At 48.0% G+C, this 17,683-nt stretch overlaps 1 protein-coding gene across 2 annotated transcripts in view; it reads right to left on the bottom strand.

Moving 5' to 3' along the window:
• Nucleotides 1–6,506: 6,506 nt before the first annotated feature.
• PRDM16 (PR/SET domain 16) overlaps nucleotides 6,507–17,683 on the bottom strand; it is a gene marked incomplete at both ends in the record, with an annotated part of 259,353 nt that continues 248,176 nt past the window's right edge. The window contains 6 exons of one of the 2 annotated variants that reach the window (XM_080631354.1): nucleotides 6,507–6,641; nucleotides 8,320–8,494; nucleotides 9,448–9,678; nucleotides 10,418–10,592; nucleotides 11,185–11,354; nucleotides 17,073–17,150. In XM_080631354.1, the coding sequence (XP_080487480.1) occupies nucleotides 6,507–6,641; nucleotides 8,320–8,494; nucleotides 9,448–9,678; nucleotides 10,418–10,592; nucleotides 11,185–11,354; nucleotides 17,073–17,150 (964 nt within the window). The remainder of the gene's footprint in view (nucleotides 6,642–8,319; nucleotides 8,495–9,447; nucleotides 9,679–10,417; nucleotides 10,593–11,184; nucleotides 11,355–17,072; nucleotides 17,151–17,683) is intronic. The other variant, XM_080631355.1, reaches the window with a different exon arrangement.

Genomic DNA, 17,683 nt, shown 5'->3' with positions numbered 1-17,683 from the left:
ACAAAGTCCACTTGTCAGCAACATTCTGTTAAAAGACTGTTCCAGGCCCTGCCTGACAATCGCTCCATTATCAGAGCTTTCTTCTCCCATAGATTTTTCCCCTTTCCCTCCGGGGCTAATAAGGAGAAAGGCTGCAGCCGGCACAGAGAGGCAGAGGGTTTCTACTCAAGGGTTCGGCTAAGACTGAGCCCCTTACACGGCAACCTCCAGGGAAGGGCCATTACGCTGTATGTAGGATACCATCATTTGATCACGATGAATGACTTTTTGAAGCAGAGGCCATTCATCAGTTTTGTAATGCGTGTTGTTAGTTCAAAGACCCTGCTTTCAAGTCATTTTTGCTCCCAGGGCCCCCGCTGAAAATCTGACCGCTATCACTGGATCGTTCCCTCACTCTCAGCTCCGAGGCTGGAAGGAAATAGTCTTGGCATTTTTAGATAGCTCATTGCTCACCCATTCCCCCCCCCCGAACATTCTTGCTCCCTTTGGAGCATCCCTTTGGCAGGACACAGGATCAGCAGCAGTGCCCGATACTTCAGGACCTCAGCAGCAAGGGGGGGTGTCCATCATTTCAGTGTGTGAAGCCTGTTTGACGTTATAAACCAAGCACATAAACCATCAGACAGCAAAGGTGCTGCAGAGGCAGTGAGGGCTCATCGCTGCCATTGTAGACAATACAGAGGCGTTCTGCCAGCTCTGGACACTTCACAGCCATCCCATGCAGCCCTGGATGAGATGTGGACCTGCTGGGGCTGCTTCCTCACCCTGCAGCTCCCTGGAACCTATGCCCGCACTGAGGGAACTCCAGGATGATGCTGGCACCAGGGATGTGGGATGCACAGTGAGCCCCATGCAGGGCTGCAGGAGGATGCGCTGCAAGCACCCGCTTCCCTCCATCCCTGAGCATAGAGGAGGAAGACAGGGATTTGGGCAGACAGCTCTGAAACCCAGTTCTTCACCAGGCTGCTTCTTCCTGCCAAACACCCTCGGGCTGCTCCTGCACAAGTTCCCATTCCTACTGCATCCGCCTTCAACTCCTGCTTCTCCATCCTTACACCTTCCCTTCAGCAAAGCACAGAGTAATGCACCCAAACCCCCCTCACGGAGCACCTTGTGCTGTTCCTACCCTCCCACCAAGAAAATAAAGCTCCCGGGACCACTGCTTATAAAAGCACACAGGTTTATTGCATATCAATCTCATGTATAAATTCATTGTAGCATTGGAAAGATTACATTTGGTATACATTCCTATTCTACAGCATTAACCTCAAAATCAGCTTTTTTCTATTCATTATTTTAAAGGGATTTCTCTACACAAGTACATTTGAATCTTTTATCACAAGCATCAAAAGGAAATGTGTAAAATCGCTCTTTTAATTATTTTCTACACTTCATCTCTTTTATTTCATTATGCTCCCAACAAAGCGATTTCATATTAATTAATAACTGCCAACACTTTTCTTCTTCTTCCTCGGCAGTTGGAGGCTCCCAGCCTCAGTCGCGAAGTCTAATCACATTTACAATAAGTGCATCTACGGAATTCTTGTCCTCTCCATAAAAATTCCACAAACAGACACAATAATGACTGCTAAACACAAGTCATGCACAGTTTACTTATAAACATAACAGAAGCAATATACAATCAAGAATGATATGGAACAAGCACCATCCTCTTTCTCAATGTTTTTTAAACATTATATGAAAACCAGACATTTACAATTGATTTAAAAAAACACTATACAGTCCTAAAGGAGAAAAAAAACCCAAACCCTAAATCAGATCTGTCCTGTAACAATGGGAAAAGGAATGACAAAGGATGCACAGATTTATGATTCTTGCAAGCACAATATATATATGTTTTAAATTACATCTTCTGCAGGCTGGAAATGACATCAGGGCAAAACAGCTCTTGCTTTGAAGAGAATGTAAAATACATTGAGAATTACTGTCAGAATTACGTTGTTCACATGTGAATTGCACATCTGGAAATCAAAGCTGCCTTTTTTTTTCTTTTTCATCCTTTTTCTTTTTCCTTTTTTTTTTTTTTTTTTTATTTTATATTTTTCCCCCAGAAAGTGGTAATAAGAATTAACGACGGAAAGAAGAGAAAAATAACCTCGGAATCGTTCAGGAACGGTTTAGTCACAGTTATCACTCAACACTACAGGGAAGCAGTTCCATGGCTTGGTGACGACACTACTGACCAGTGCCTTGCAGCAGAGGGTTTTGCCCTGGTGTCGCAGCCCGGGCAGCTCCCATGCCCCGCCACGCACACACACACACAGTACAGCACGTAAGAACCGCAGGTAAAGTCAGCAGAGATTGACCGGGGCGGAGGGGGGGGCCTCAATCCAGTGCTTCGATGCTCAGAGTCAACCACGCTCACGTCGTTGTGCAAGTGCTTTTCCAAAGGCTGTGTCTGAAGTGAAAAGGAGCCGCTCCCGGGAGCGTCTGTCGCGAGTCTAAGTGCTGCTTAGGGAGAATCGGAAGCTTCCTCTGCTCTGTTCCGAGCAAGACAGAAACCCAAGCTCGGAGCTTTGTCCTGGGATGCTGCTGAGCAAACCCGTCCGCATTTCACTCTTGGACCCTGTTTGGTTTGGCTTTGCTGCTGTGCATCTCCTCCTCCCTGCTGCAATACATGAAACACAGGATGCTTGGGATGCACGGGAAAGGCACGTGCCCGGAGCAGCCGGGTGGCAAAGAGCAAACGGGCTGCCTCCAACCCACGTGTTCTCTGCACATCCCGCAGGAGGAACTGCTGCAGTCGTGCTGCTCCCCCAGCTCTCTGCATCAGCCGCCGTGATGAGCATCACCAGCACTGCCCGCCAGCAGGAGAAAGGGCAGGTACGTGCAGCAGAACCATCTCCTCCTCCCTGACCAGCTCCAGCAGAAAGGTGTTTGTGGTCAAAGTCATGGTCAGAAGTGAGGACCCGTCCTGGAGCACCTCCACTTCCCAGCGGCTGCCAACCGCATCTGGTTACCCAAAACTTCACAGCGCTTCTCCCTTCCTTGCTGTTGTGGCAATATGGCTATGAGATGGGAAAATACTCTTAATAAATAGGCCCTACGCAAGCATCCTTGGTTTGAATCCTGCCTCGAGTGGTGCCCTGGCTAAAACAAGCAGCCAGCCACATTCCAACCCTCGGCCTTGCTCTATCGACACGCTGGTGGCACTGGGTGGACATGAGCGTGATGGCTCCGTGGCCCATCACACCCAAGCACGCCAGCCCTGTCCCAGCACTGTGCCCTGCTGGCAGAACCCGCCTCAACACGCACCTCTCAGAAACACTCTCCAAAAGGAGGGATTGCTTGTGCCAAACCAGCAGATCACGAACTCAACACCCGCTATGAGCTGCAGCACGGCTCAAGTGTAATCGAATGACAGAGATAAAGAGAGGTTCAGTGAGGCTTTCTGTTTATTTAATGGGAGAATTAAAACTTGTAATCAGTGCTAAATCAGAGGAGATCCTACAGAGACACTGGGTGGAGGGAATGGGAACAAGACTGAATGAGGAGATAGGGAAAGAAAAAAATCATTTCATGATTTTAAAAGCTCTTTTTGCAATGTCCTCAGTCCCTGGCTGATCTGTGCCCCCCAGTCCCTGTGCGGAGGAGCCCATGCTCTGGAGAGCCATGGGACAGCCCAATGAGGAACACCGTGGCTGCTCCAGCTCAGGCAGAGCCAACAAACTGTGCTCCTGGAGAAACAACACAACAGGAGGGATGAGATAGCGAAGGCAAGACCATATATACCCCAAATACATCCCCACAGCAACATTTCTTGGTACTTGGCCACATTTGGGAGACCAGTTAACTGCTGCTCCTTGCTGCTCCATCACCTCCTCATGCTGAGAAGTGCGATGCTGACCTACTCAAGGATTGCTTCAGCAAGGAACAAACCTCAGGGGCAGAGCACATGAACACTTCCTATTTCCCACAGCTCTTGTTCCAGCAAGCAGACAGCGCTGTGGTCCCTATCAGAAAGATGCACAGAGATGGATGTGGCCAGGAGCTATGGAGCTGCAGCTCAGGCCCCTGTGCTGGGACAGGACAGGACGGATCCATCCCCATGGTTAAGGCCAGGGATGTGTCCGTGCTCTCCTGGAGCAGCTCCACGGAGGCAGAGCCCTTCCGTGCCCTGCGGGTGGCCGGTGGGACGCGGTGGCCTCACTTGCCATCAGCCGGCTCCTTGCTGGCCCTGCAGAGCCCGGCTCGGGTGCTGGGCGCAGGCGCACGGTGCGGGGCTGTGGCTCGCTGCTGGCCAGGGAACACACAGAATCCTTGGTGCTCTGCCCCGGCCGCCTCAAGGCAAAGGTCCCCAAAGGTGTGATTGTCTGGAGCAGGGGCAGCGCCACGAGCAGGGGGTCAGGGGCGTTTGGCGCACGGGCAAACTCTTCCTCCTCCCTGGTTACCCATCGTTCACCATCCAGCCTTAATGACACCGGTTTGGTCCTTCACTGCGTCCTTACATTAACAGCCTTTCTTCACAACAGTGACATCTAACGCAAAAAATGCTGTTGAGGAAGAAATAAAACAAGAGCAGAATTCGCCCAACCTGACAAGTTCTGTGCAGATTAAAATCAATCCCATCGGGAAAGAAACCATTCTTTCATTGTCTTCAGTTGGCCCCTGTGGCAATAACTCAAAGGCCGAGTGCCCGGGCAGGGCTGGGCTGCAGCAGCGGCGGCAGAGGCAGATGTGCAGGCTGGGGAGAGCCCGTCCCCTGCGCAGAGCTGGTGTCTCCTGCCATGGGCAGCTCTCGGGCTCTGCTCCCCAGAGCTTTGTGCAAATGGATGAAGCAGTCGGGGCCGTGCTGCTGGGTCTTGGCCTCAGGCACCTTCACCGGACGTTGTGGAAAACCAAAAAGGAAGGGTGAATTTCACTGGAAATACGCTGATGCCAGTTTTGTTCCTTCTGTACCAAAGCCACCCCAAGATGCTTTCCTGAGGCTTTCCTTGCTGTCTGGGGATCTAAAACCAGCCTCATGTCTCCTCTTGGGCGCAAACAGTGAATTGCAAAAGTCTTGTCCTAACGCAATCTTGGCTTTGTTTATTTAGGTAGCTGTTTCCTTTGTTTTGGCATGCTGGAATGAGGCTTCCCCATTGTGTTTCTCCACACGGACTGGCACAGCAGGCTCCATCCGTTCTCTTCCATACCATGCAGGCTGCAGAGATCAGGTATTTGCAGGCAGGCACGCTGACGGCTGCACGCTGCTTCTCTGAAGTCGGCCATTATCCCAGTTCTGCAAGCAGTTATTACCTGACAAAACACTTTCCAGTACCAAAAGATGCTGAACTTAATGGGAAAAGTTCCTCTTGACTTCACATGCTTTGGACACAACGTTCCCTCCAGGCTCCCAGCAGGCTGCTGATGCAGAACTGCAATGGGCGAGATGCAGAGGCCCGCGGTGTCACCCAGCAGCAGCAGTCTGGTCCTCATCATTTCTACATCTTAGATGCTTTAATGTGAAATTTCTCCAGACACACATTTGAGCTCTGCTCTGTGGAGCCAATGTCACCCTTTGCAAGGTTTAAGTGCTTTCTTGACTACTCTAATTCAGCTTTGTCTGCAAAATCCCTGCTCCAACAGCAGATTGTAATCGTAATGCAGAGCAGCAGAGACACCATCGCAGTGTTTCTGGAGGCTGCTCTGGATCAGTGAAGAGGGTGAGACTCATAAAATATCTGCCAGCAATTGCAGAGTCAGAGACAACTGGATTCTGAGCTACCTGCTTCAATAGAGGGCTGTACCCCTGAGGTTGATGAAGCAAGGAAATACTCATCTTTCCACTGAAATTACAGGCCGAATGGAGTGTGTGATGCATAGGAACCATCCAGCACAGCAGAACAACTGCAGGAGTCAGGAACTGCTGCCTCCATTGGCACTGCCAGGCTGCCACTCTATAAACCCCTGGCTGGTAAGCCAAGCCGTGTCCAAACTGTCCTTTGTCAGGCAAAGCTCACCCACCACACACACCAAATTCTTCTGGGGGGCAATGAAATGGGTTGAATTTCCCTTTCCTTGGTACAACTCCAGTGACTGCGTAGAATTGCACCAGGGAGAGGTCACACCTGGCTCTTCCCTTCGTACTTCACTATTCAGCTGAGTTGAGAGGAAATGCTACCAAATGGTTTCAAGCTTCCATTTACAGGCAGGCTCTACTGGCTCAGTGATACTGCTGTGTAAGGGTAGAGAGGCCAATGCTTGATTGCACTGTTGCAATTCCTGTCTTGCTCGTGCTATTCCTACAGACTGTGAAATCCTGGGGCTGCATCAGGGTTATCCAGTTCTGGAGAGGTTCATTCTGATAAATTAGAAATGAAAACTCTGGATAGAGAAAAAAGCAGGACCTGTAGGTCAGACGCGACAGGTTTCCTCCTCAGCCAAAGGTCCAGACGACTCCCTGAGGCCCCCTCATCCATCTTCTGCTTGCTGGGATTTTTGCTGGGATAATTGCAGCACCACCGCCTCCTCGCCGGGGCTCTGGCCAGTGCCTTGTTGACCTCTCAGAGGTGGTTGATGGGGTTGAAGGTCCCCGACTCTGAAGCTGCTCCTGCCATGTCCAACCAAGCACCCAGCGAGTTCTGGGAGGACGCGTGGAGGGGAGCGTTCTCAGACAGGGACAGCATCATTGCATAAGCCTGGAGGAGAAGAGAGCAGTGCAGAGGACACGTGTGAATACACACACAGGACAGGCTGAGATAAAGCATGTGAAACACAGCACCAGCTAACCACGCAGGAAATGCAGGCCCTCCAGCACCCCTTGGCCTGGGCTAAGAACCTCTCATCCACACACCAGGATGAGACCCATCGCTGCAACTACTCAAACCTGCCATGGAGTTTGTAGCACTGCAGGCTTAGCCAGGAGAGGCCACCATCCAAACCCAGGACAGGACCAAACCCATGCTGTGCCAGCTCTGCACTTGGTCACAAACCCACACCCTGAGTCTAGGCTCTACCCAGGGGACAGTGGTGACATGCACAGTGCCAGTTGCTTTGGTTTATTCTTATACAAAGTACAGCTACAGGTAAGCCAGTGGCTAAGTGAGGCCACGTGCCCCAGAACGGTGCAGCAATAGCCACACTAGCATAGCCCACCAGGCAGCAGGGTACTGCCTGGCATGAGCCCACTGGTGCTTGTCAAAACAGGCTCAGGTATGTAGGAATACAGGCACATATACTTTGCAATGGAACTGGGGTTCCGTTGGCCAAAGCAGCACCCACCACACACAATCCCTTGCAGGGCAAGAGGCAAAGACCATGCGTTACTTGGGTCATCAGTTACCATGCTTGCTACAGTAGGACCCTTAGTCACTAGGACCCTTAGTAATGCAACTCTAATGGGGACAACGCAAACCAGCCCTCCAACTTCTGTCTCTCTTCTTAAAAACAAGAGCCAAGATCTACTTGTCAAGTCAACACATTGATGGACTGCAGGTGTGTGCTGGAAGATGCACAGCTTTGTACTATTATGGACATGCACGCTTCTAAAATCACTTAAAAGCCAGCCAGAGGGGCTGTGCTGCTCACACAAATGCTGTTCTACCATTGTATGTCCTGTGCTAGAGATGGTTACAAGTGTCCAGGTTAACCAGTCCTGCATCTCATACACTATAAAATGGATTCAAGAAGAAAAATACCCTCCCCATCCAAGCACAGGCTGGGCCTAACAATGCAGTACAAACTGTGAAAGAGCAAGCTGTTACTACATGGTTAGTACATTTGGCATATTAGTAACAGGACACACGTAAGAGTCAGGCAAGTGGCTTGTGTTTGAATTGGTTTCACCCAGAACCAAGCTGTGTCCTATCTCCAAGCAGACCTTCCCCAGCTTCAGTACTTGCAGCTACTGTGAAGGGGGATGATAAATCAGAAATCATGTTCTGCTTGGCAGCTGTGTTAAGCTGCTGCTTTGCTGGACATTTAAAACAGATTTCATGACAAATTCTGCTGCTTGAAGGTTAGAAAGGGACTGAACTGGAGACCCATCCCAAAGTATAAATGAACAGTAGTCATAAAAACATTTATACAGACACATAAGAACAGACAGACGCCTCTATCTTTCTCTACAAGCATGTTCTCACAGCACAGGCTACGGGGTATATTGACCTGTCAGCTAGAACGGATGCCCACTCCATTTCTCCTTTGTTTCAGCACAGTTGCAACAAGACACAGTTCACACGAGATTCACACGTTACAGTTAGAATTCCTGGTCACTGGAAGGGGAAAATGAACCTCAACTGTTTGAGGCCACCTGCTTGCTAATCCTATCGCACGTGCTGGCGGTGAGCTAGGTAAAATGTTCTGCAATATACCTACCTGGTTTTTAGCCTGCCTGTACAGAGTCTGTTTTATTGTCTCAGAGTCTAAGGTGGAATTAAACACATCTTTAACTTCAAATGCTTCCTCGGCTGCTTTGCGAAGATCCAGCCCCTTCCCAAAATTCGGCATCTGCTCCAAATCTAACAGGCCGGCTTCGTCCTCCTCAATACACCTGTACCAATGACCAGGGGAAGGGGTTGACCTGTTGTTAGCTCATCTCACCGTTCACATCTAGCCAAAGTGAGTGTTGCTAACCCAGTGCCTGCATGCACATACCACGGCGGACTCACAAGCCACATGCGTGAACGGACGGACGGACAAACACCAACATGACACACAATGCAAGGAGCAAAGAAAAAGTGGAGAGCATGGCTGTGCACACACAAGCATCGGGGCATCGCTATCTGTGAGTCAGCGTGGCCACCATTCCCTTTGGTTGTCTGTGGGGAGGATGCTGTGCACTCCTGGGAATGTTTGACACCAGATCAACGTCTTGAATCCACTGCTGTGCTTTCTTTGGGTTGCAGTGAAAATAGGGATGCACTGAAATCAAGTCAGATACTACTTGGCATCATTTGTTACAAATACCACCTAGGAAACTGAGGCAAAAAGCAGGCTAAGCCTATGCTATGTGCCATGAGCTTTAATTTTAGAGGTGTCTAAACACAGCTTGACCTTGGGAAAAAAAGCTTCACTTTTCCCCAGAGCTCTGAGAACCTGACTTGAAGTCAACATTTGGCTACAACTAAAATGGGCAGAGCAGCACAAACCAGACTGCAGACACATGCCTCTTCCTTCACTCTGACCAGTGATTTAGAGAGAAAGACACTATCCTCTGAGCTGTGGTACCCCGAAAATGCAGGTTTCTGTGCTGGGCTAACTGTTCTGATATGAGCTTCTCAAGTCTTGCATCTACGCCTCAGCACAGATTCTCCTTGCAGTCCACTTGTTTCGTGTCCCCCACCATGGTGACAATGGAATCTCTGAGGTGAATGCTTACATCAAACCAGAGGTATGACACATGGCTCGAACAACAAAACAGCAGCACTCACAATCTACCATGACACAAGGTCAGGGGTCTGAGCCCCGTTCGGCTTCCCGAAGGGAATGAATGGCCTTCCTCACCTTCGGGTGTGGTCAAAGCTCATGGTGAGAGATGTGGGCTCTTCATCCTCTTCATCCTCAAATGCTCCTCGGGGCTCTGCGGTGGGTGATACCGTTTCATCCTGGGACTTCCCTGTCAGGCTGTCATCATCTTCCTCTTCCAGTTCTTCATCTTCATCGTCCACATCTTCTGTTTTCTCATTTGCTAATCCATGACACTGGGAATTGCCATCAATATCCTGGATTTCTGGCCTGAAACATTTGGTCAAGGGGGAAGAAGAAGAAAGAAAAGAAAAGTCATGCAACTTCACTGCAATACATATGAATACAGAGACATATTTATGCACATATACTTCTGATATAAACTGCAAAGAAAAGGAAAACCAACACGTTTCAGGCATTTAAATATCACTCCCTTAAGGACTAATAACCATGTCAAGTACACACCAACCTCAGTGCCTTTCAAACTAGAATCTTGTTTGGTCTGGAGTTTTGGTTTTCTATCCCCTAAAATAAAGCATCTGTGAGACAAGCAGCTTCCCTTCTCGTGCTACTGTGTTCTAACAATCTCCCTTCAAGCCACCAGGAGGAGGCTTCCTCACGGTGTAATCTATGAGCCATACTCTATCTCATTACTTTTGCTGTTCATGCCCTATGGGCCTGGCAGACTCCAAACATTATGCTATGAGAACAAGAGTGGGATCACCAGTGCTATGGGCCTGGAACCCAGCAGGATGCCCACAAGTGACATAAAGTACGATTAACATCTCCACCAGAAATTTCCCATCAGCGTGTTCCACACTTCTTACTGTTCTTCACGTGGATCATGTTGTGATGGGGAATTCTCATCCCTGCATTTTGGACTTAAACCTTAGTAATGGCATTCAACAGCTATTTGTGAAAGCAGGACAGCAGCAGATGAAATACCGCTCAGTCCAAACTAGGCTTGTGATAGGGGTAGATAGCTGAAAAGACTGATTTGCTTCCCTACCTTTTATCTGCTAAAGCTGACGCTTGGTTCATCTCACTATTTGCAATAAAATTTCTGATTTCAGAGAAATACGAATCCTCTTTTTCATCTAAAAGTGCATGGTTGTCTGATTCCGAGTTTGGGGAAGAGGCACTGGTCCCAAGGTGGTTTGTAATGACTCCGGAGTGCTGGCTCACTGAGGAGAGAAACAGGAAAAGAGAACAGGAGAAACAATTGGATATTGCCAAAGGTATTATTAAGAGGCAAAATAAAGGAGGCACATTAGCAACAGTCCTCTCACTATGTACCAATGATTTAATCCTTCAGAGAAATCTCATGGACCAAAGCTCATGTTTTCCAGACTGGAACAACAGTAAGAAACAGAGGTGATATTCAGCATTTATGGATGGTGTAGACAACTTAAAATCACTACCATTGCAGAGCTGTTTGCCTGTAACTACTCCATAATTATTTGACTTTCCTAGGCTGGGAAATCACTTAGCTGGCTTCAACACAGGAATTTCCTCCTGCAGTTTTTATCTGAAGGCAAAGCCTATTTATCTTCTTGAACTTCACACATACCTACAGATGCATTTCAGGTTGAAAACCCTTGGTAGAACTTGACATGTCCATATCTGCATTGCACCAGGAGGTCTCACCGTGTCCCCAGGAGGACAGCATCATGATCATGCGTTCCAGAAAGGCTTCCCAAGGACCAGATTGACCAGAGCACGGGGTGTTCTCCCTCCAGCAGCCCACCAGCACCACCCAGCCATGCCCCTTCCTACCTGGAACGTTCTCGTGCTCGTGTTTCTTAAGATGCCGGTCCAGGTTGGTCTGCTGCCCAAAGCATCGGTTACACAGGTGACATTTGAATGGCTTCTCCTTGTTATGGATGTTTCGAACGTGCCGCTGGAGGTTGGAGGAAATGCTGAATGACCTGTCACAGTATTTACACCTGAAAAATAGAAGCAAATGCCAAAGAGTGCAACGTGAGAGGGAAAAAAAAAAGGGAGAAAGAGAAAAATCTGACTATCAGAAAGCCAGAAAATGTTGGTCTATAAATCTTTACTCAGCGGAGGACCTGGGAAGCACAAGGCATTAATCATTCCAGACAAATCTGATATTATTGTTACTCAAGGAGCACAAAGGAAGGATTAGGATTAATTAAGAAGCGAGTCGTCCAAACAAATACGGTTTTAAACAAAATAATTACTTTTCCACACACGAATGTAAAAACAAGGAAGGTGAATTTATTTCTTCCACCCTTCTCCTTTCGTAGAGGAAGTAGGTGAAATATGGCTGTGGAGGGAGGAAAAAGAAGACAGAAGGAGAAGAAAGAAGGAAGGTTAAATGTATTCCATAGTTATTAGCTAGCATATCCCTCCATGACGCAGTTCTCAGGACATACAGAACACTCCAGATTTATTTGTGACATTCCTTGTGGTCCTCGATATGTAGGCAGTACAGATGCCTTTAAAGGCAATTATGGTTATTATAGTACAATAGCTCCCAAGAAACACACTGGCGTTTCCAAACAGGATAAGATTTACTCCTATGTAGTGAATATCTGGTTTATGATGAAAAAACGTGGAATGTGAGGAGCCGAGCCAGAATGTTCAGGGAAACTGCTGAGTGAAGAAATGTTCCCTCTTTGAACCGAACCTCTGCAGGACCCACGGTGGATGCGCTGGAATAAAAACAAGGCTTTGCTAAAGCAAGGGGCTTTGGGAGCTCAGCCCTCTCCTCCTCCGGCTCCTCCATCGCAGCCGATGGACTGAAGAGGGCAGCTTTGAGCCGCAGTGAAGCGCTTCAACCCTGAAGCTACAGAAAACCGAATTCCTCTGACTCTGCCCGACTCCCTCATTAGATCTCCCTTTAAATATGTCAGTTGTACCTCAGCAAAGCTGCTTTCCTCACGGCTCTACTTCCAAACCCTATGAGAAGTAAAATCCTTTCTCTGCTACAAACCTCTGTAAATCCTGGGCACTTTGAGGACAAAATGAAAACAGCTCTTAAGCCCTTGTAATTCCAGAATAAACCCACTTGCTTTAGAACTGCTCTGTGCTGCTGTAACCAAGAGCCAAGTCCATTCCACTGAGCTGAGCTCCTGTTTGATAAGGCATGAAGACGATGGGGCATTTGTGCTCATTTTGGGAATGCCATCGGTTCACTGGGTGAAGCGGGCACACAGAGCTCACCTTGGGCCTGTGTCATGCAAGTACAAACCTGGATTTGCCCCAACACCCAGGACATAGTTCTGCTTCCTACAAACACAACAGGTTCAACTGCAGGAAGGAGGTGTGAGGGTAGAGACATCTATGCTGTGAACCACACAGCTTTCCAGATGCGCCACAGCTGGGATTTTGATTTGCTCTCTAATAATAAATGGATATTTTGGGGTTTAAATTGCAGAGATACATTTATGAAACACTCTCCCTCACTGCCTGTTTATGCATTCCGTGCCCACCTCCGAATTTCCTACCGCTAAATCACCAACAGGAATAGACATTTCAAGTAATGAACCTTTACTCTGCTTAACCTTGCAAGCAGGCAAAATCTCTTTTGAAACCACACTTTTCTCAGACTTCAAAAGGTTTTGTCATTTTTAGAAAGAAAATGAATCGAACAACTAAAGAAAACAAGAGCTTATTTGAACATCACCAAGAACAAGCACAGTTTATAGACAGAGAGCTAAACACTCATGGGTTTGCAGCTCTTACTCTCCTCCTGTCCACTAGCCGCTGCTGACTCTGCTTTCAGAGGCTGCCAGGCTTCGGCAGCTTCTACTCTTCAGCACTTCAGAAGACTGAAGTGCCCAAACCAGGCAACGCTCCAGTATCCCTGCTATTCCCAGGACTTCCACAGGTGGTTTTGCCCAGCGTGGCTCTACCAGCACGTCACCAGCAGCCCCCTCCTTGTCTCTGGGTTGTGCTCCCTGCCTGTCCCCACCAGCTCGATGTCCATCAAAGCCAAACCCCCCCCTCACTTGTGTTTGCTGGGCTGGGTCTTGCCTCCATTACTCACAGGAGCAGTCCCAGTGACTTCAAAGGGAGCTCTTGCATGCGCACGGCGAAAGCGAGCTGGCCTCCTGCATGTCCATTTATTTAGATGTTCAGGAAGTCTTTGAAAAGTCCCCTTTGACAGGTCCTTGCTCTATGAGCTATGTGGATCCAGGGTAGGGTACGGAGAGAGGATAAAGAGCTTGTTACAAAAATAGGAAACAGAGGGGCATTCGAAAGGAGCAATAGCTGATGTCTGAAAGCAAAGGGATGAGGGAGACGGCCTGCGTTATTTGTGGCCCCAGAGGGGTTGGTACTTGGATCTCTGCTGGTTTTAATCTAAATAAATGATCCAGGCAGAGGGAACCAGCTTAAAATCTGGGAAGAGGTGAACACAGAGCCAGGAGAAGAATAAAACTCAAGAGCAGCAGTATTTGCTTTGTAAACACACTGACAAAACGCTCGTAAAGGTTCGTCCTCATCAGCTTAAAGTAACTCACCAATGGGCTAAAAAAATACAAAGTGGGAGTGAATGATGGCTGGGAATGAGCCGAAGCTGGAACCGGAGCTCTGAAGAAAGGCAGGCGACCCTCAGAGCTCGAGGGGGCTCGGGTACCTGGGGAAAACCAGGCAGCAAAGCCCAGCAAAACCTCAAAATGAGGAACGGAGCTAACTGCTGTCTGGCTGCAGCAGTTTGGTACCACTCCAGATGTGACAGTACAGCATGTGATACAGCGCTTTGTGAAGTTCCAACAGCACGGCAGCACTTGCAAAATGAACACTTATTTGATGATGAATGTGAAAGGCAAAGACAGAAGCGCAGTAACAAAGCATAAAACACGTGGACACCTACTGAGGAACTCCTTCATCTCGAGCGCTTTTATAGCAGGGATGAATTTAAGCTACGCATTAAAAAAGAAACTGAGAAAGAAGAGATGCTCATTGAACTGTGAAGCATCTTAAATGACATGGGAGATGTCAGCTCCAGTTGCTCACTGCAGATAACAGGACATGGGGGCTGAAAAGGAAATGAAAGAAAAACAAATTCAAAGCAGCCATCAGAAAGCACATCTTTATAGAGGGATCGCAGCCGCGCAGGCTTCAGGACTGGGGGTAATTCAAGAATCAATTAGATGGCATCCTGGAGGGAATGGGCATTTGAAAGAAGAAAATACAAGTCCTGCTGAATCAAACAGCTTTTAGCTGTTCCCAGCCTGGGGTTTACGTAGTGATTTACATGTGATTCTGTGAGTCCAGAGAATGAAAACAAAACCAAAGAGGCAAGGCCACAACTGCAGCACACCCTGACCTTCCTGTGCTCTGAGCATACGGAACGTCACTAAAACCAGCCTCTTCTGCTTGTGCTGGTGAGCTCAGATGGCAACAAAGCCCTGGGTTTATGACCTGAGCTTCCAGGTAAGTCTGACATGATTTTACAGGCCCAGCTTGTTTTGCCTTTCTCTGAAAGAAACAGGGAAGTTTGACAGCCCTTTCTGGCACTGGGGATTGAAAGACGCACTACTCTGTGTTAGATGCTTTCAGGCAGTGCATTACCAGGTGTTACTCTTCCAAAACCACACAGCACTTCCCATTTCCAAAAAGAATTCATTTGCCTCCTTATTGCTCATTGTGCTATTAATTCCTTCTTTACACATTAAATAGACTCCTGGGAGGTTTTAAGTGACTGGGTAAAAACCACATCACTTGTCACTGACAATCAGGAATCAAACCCAAAGCACCTTCTCTTCTGGCCTCTGTGCTTCCTGATCTATGCTTGGACACCCGGTCAGTTTGTGTCGGCTTTGAGACCATTTTGATTTGTACCTGGGTGAATATCTAACATTGCAGAGTCAGAAAGGAAACAAACCCACTGAGCTCGTCACAAGTCAGAAGACAGACATCAGTGCACCACTGAGAAGTCAGCACCTCCTTTACCTGCGTCAAGTTGTCACTTCAAAAACAAGCTCTCAAAACAATTCTTGCTGCCAAAGTTGGAAATCTCGGTTCTCTGAGAGCAAGAGAAAATCAATGATAACTGACCTCCTCTGTAAGCGCAGCCCGAACTCTCAGGAGTGCCATTAGAATGCAACATTGTCCAGAAGTCAAACCTCTCTTACAAAAAAAACCCACACAGGCCATTTTCTGGGAGAAGACCAGATCAAATAAATCTTTATTTTCCTAACCTTTGTTAAGTTGCAAGTCTCCTTTTTTGGAAGAAAACTGAACTAACAATCTCTGAATAATCGGGAGCAAGCATTTTGGTCAGACAGGGGTGTGCAGTGAATACACAGCATTCATTCAAGGCCTATCAAATAACGCAACTGAGAAAATCAGAACGGGGACTGGTTCCAAAATATATGTCTGCTTGGAGAGGGGCTTTTTGTTTTTAATTTACCTCACGTCTACGCTCAAGATTCTGCATGGAAAAAAACCTGGGCTCTCTCCGTACCAGGGATTACAATGCGGGAGAAGTAGCTTCTTAACGTAAACTGAGCATGAAACTGTGACGGATTTGACCACTTGGCTGTTTGCTGCTCAGGAGTTTGCGTTTGGCTTTATGTAATAACCATTGTGTTAGATTCGTTGTGAACTTCTGCGTATGGGAATACCATACTCTTAGCTACCCAGAAGTTTGAATTGTTACCGGTGTCTGACAACGCGTGAAGCACTCCTATCATGGAAGACACAATGCTTGATTTTCAGCAGGCTCTCAATCCATCCCTCGCTCGGTTTTGCTCATGTATGCAGCTATTAAAGAACATTTTTTGACAAAGTCTTTTGACAGCGACTGCAAAACACAAGGAGGAATCCAGGGGGGTGGAAATTCTCACTTGATCTTGCAGGAGAAATATTCCCTCCTACACCTACATATACACACACGTACTGACGTGTATTTTCTCATGAGTTTTATTCCCATTTCCCAGGCTCACTGGCCCAGAAGTCCCGTTAAGAGCAGCACCCCTGGTGCGTGCCCAGGCGGGTCCTGCCTGCACACAGGGTGCTGCCTTGGGAAGGAGGTGCCTGGTTTCACAATGTGCCCTTTTGCACAGACACAATGCAAAGTGAACTGTAAAACTCAGCCTGTCCTGTCCACAGCCAGCAGAAAAGAGCTCAGCCTCCTGCCCTCCACACCCATCAAAGAGGGGACACACCACGTGGATTCCTCCCTCTCATCACTCTGTTTATGTGATTTAAGGCAGGATGCCCCCTAACTTAGGTTTTAAAGCGGACACGCTACAGGGCTTTTCTTTTGGGGTTTTGATCCACTACTCCAGGCACCTCTGAATAGGCATTAGGAAAATCAAAAAGCAACCTAGCCAGACCCAGCAGTTAGCTTACTGGCAAGCCCTTCAAAACAGCCTGATTTTCAGAGACATTCAGCACCTTCAGCTGTCCTTGAGATGAATGGTTAACGTGAGTGTCGAACAACACTGCAAATCAGACCACTCATTTGCCAGCATACATCTAAATATAAGTTAAGTGTCTATCTTCAAGCTGCCAAGCCCGATTATTTTTGGCTGGTACACATAATATACAATCCTATGAATCATTATATGTAATGCTACAGGACCGCGGAATTGTGTTGGCACAGCTTTACAGAACGGAATAAAAACAGCGTGGTGGTGAATGAGGAGTGTGTTGGGAAAGGGGCTTTGTCTGCGGGGCAGCCTCACCTGTAGGGCTGCTCTCCAGTGTGTGTCCGCAGATGCCTGGTCAGATTTGCCGAGCGTGGGAAGATCTTCCCGCAGTACCTGGAGGGGGAAAGCCAAAGCATCATCAGTGCACAGCGTCCTGCGCACCACATCACTGCGAACACCCATCACCAGCCACCACCGGCCCCTCGCTCACTATCAGAAAACCCCTTTATGCAGGAGTAACTCCAGGAACCAGAAATAACTCCAGGAACCCATGTTCTGAGGAAGGAAGACCTCGAGGTCAAAACTACACGAGCGATGCCCACTCCAGAGCAATGGGATTCACAGTGTGTGTGACCCATCTCCAGAGGGACAGAGCAACAGGACATATGGGAAGGGCAGGAAAAAGAAAAACCCTACCCAAACACCCAGCACGGCCCCAAATGCTGGCTGACTTAGCAGCTTACCTTGGAGACCTGGGCATGCACATAGGAACACAGTAAGATTGTAGTAACCCATCCCCAATGCATTTGCCCAGCTTCCATCGAACTGGAGATCCTCCTGAGCCTAAGGCTGCATACTTGTGTTTGGGACCCTCAGTTTCTTCCACCTATTTTTCTAAAAGCTTTTTGAATGTACATAAGCTTTGG

This window comes from Psittacula echo, assembly GCF_963264785.1.
Source record: "Psittacula echo genome assembly, chromosome: 17".
NCBI lineage: Eukaryota > Metazoa > Chordata > Aves > Psittaciformes > Psittacidae > Psittacula > Psittacula echo.
The sequence above is the reverse complement of the archived record's forward strand: the minus strand, read 5'-3'. Positions and strand labels throughout refer to the sequence as shown.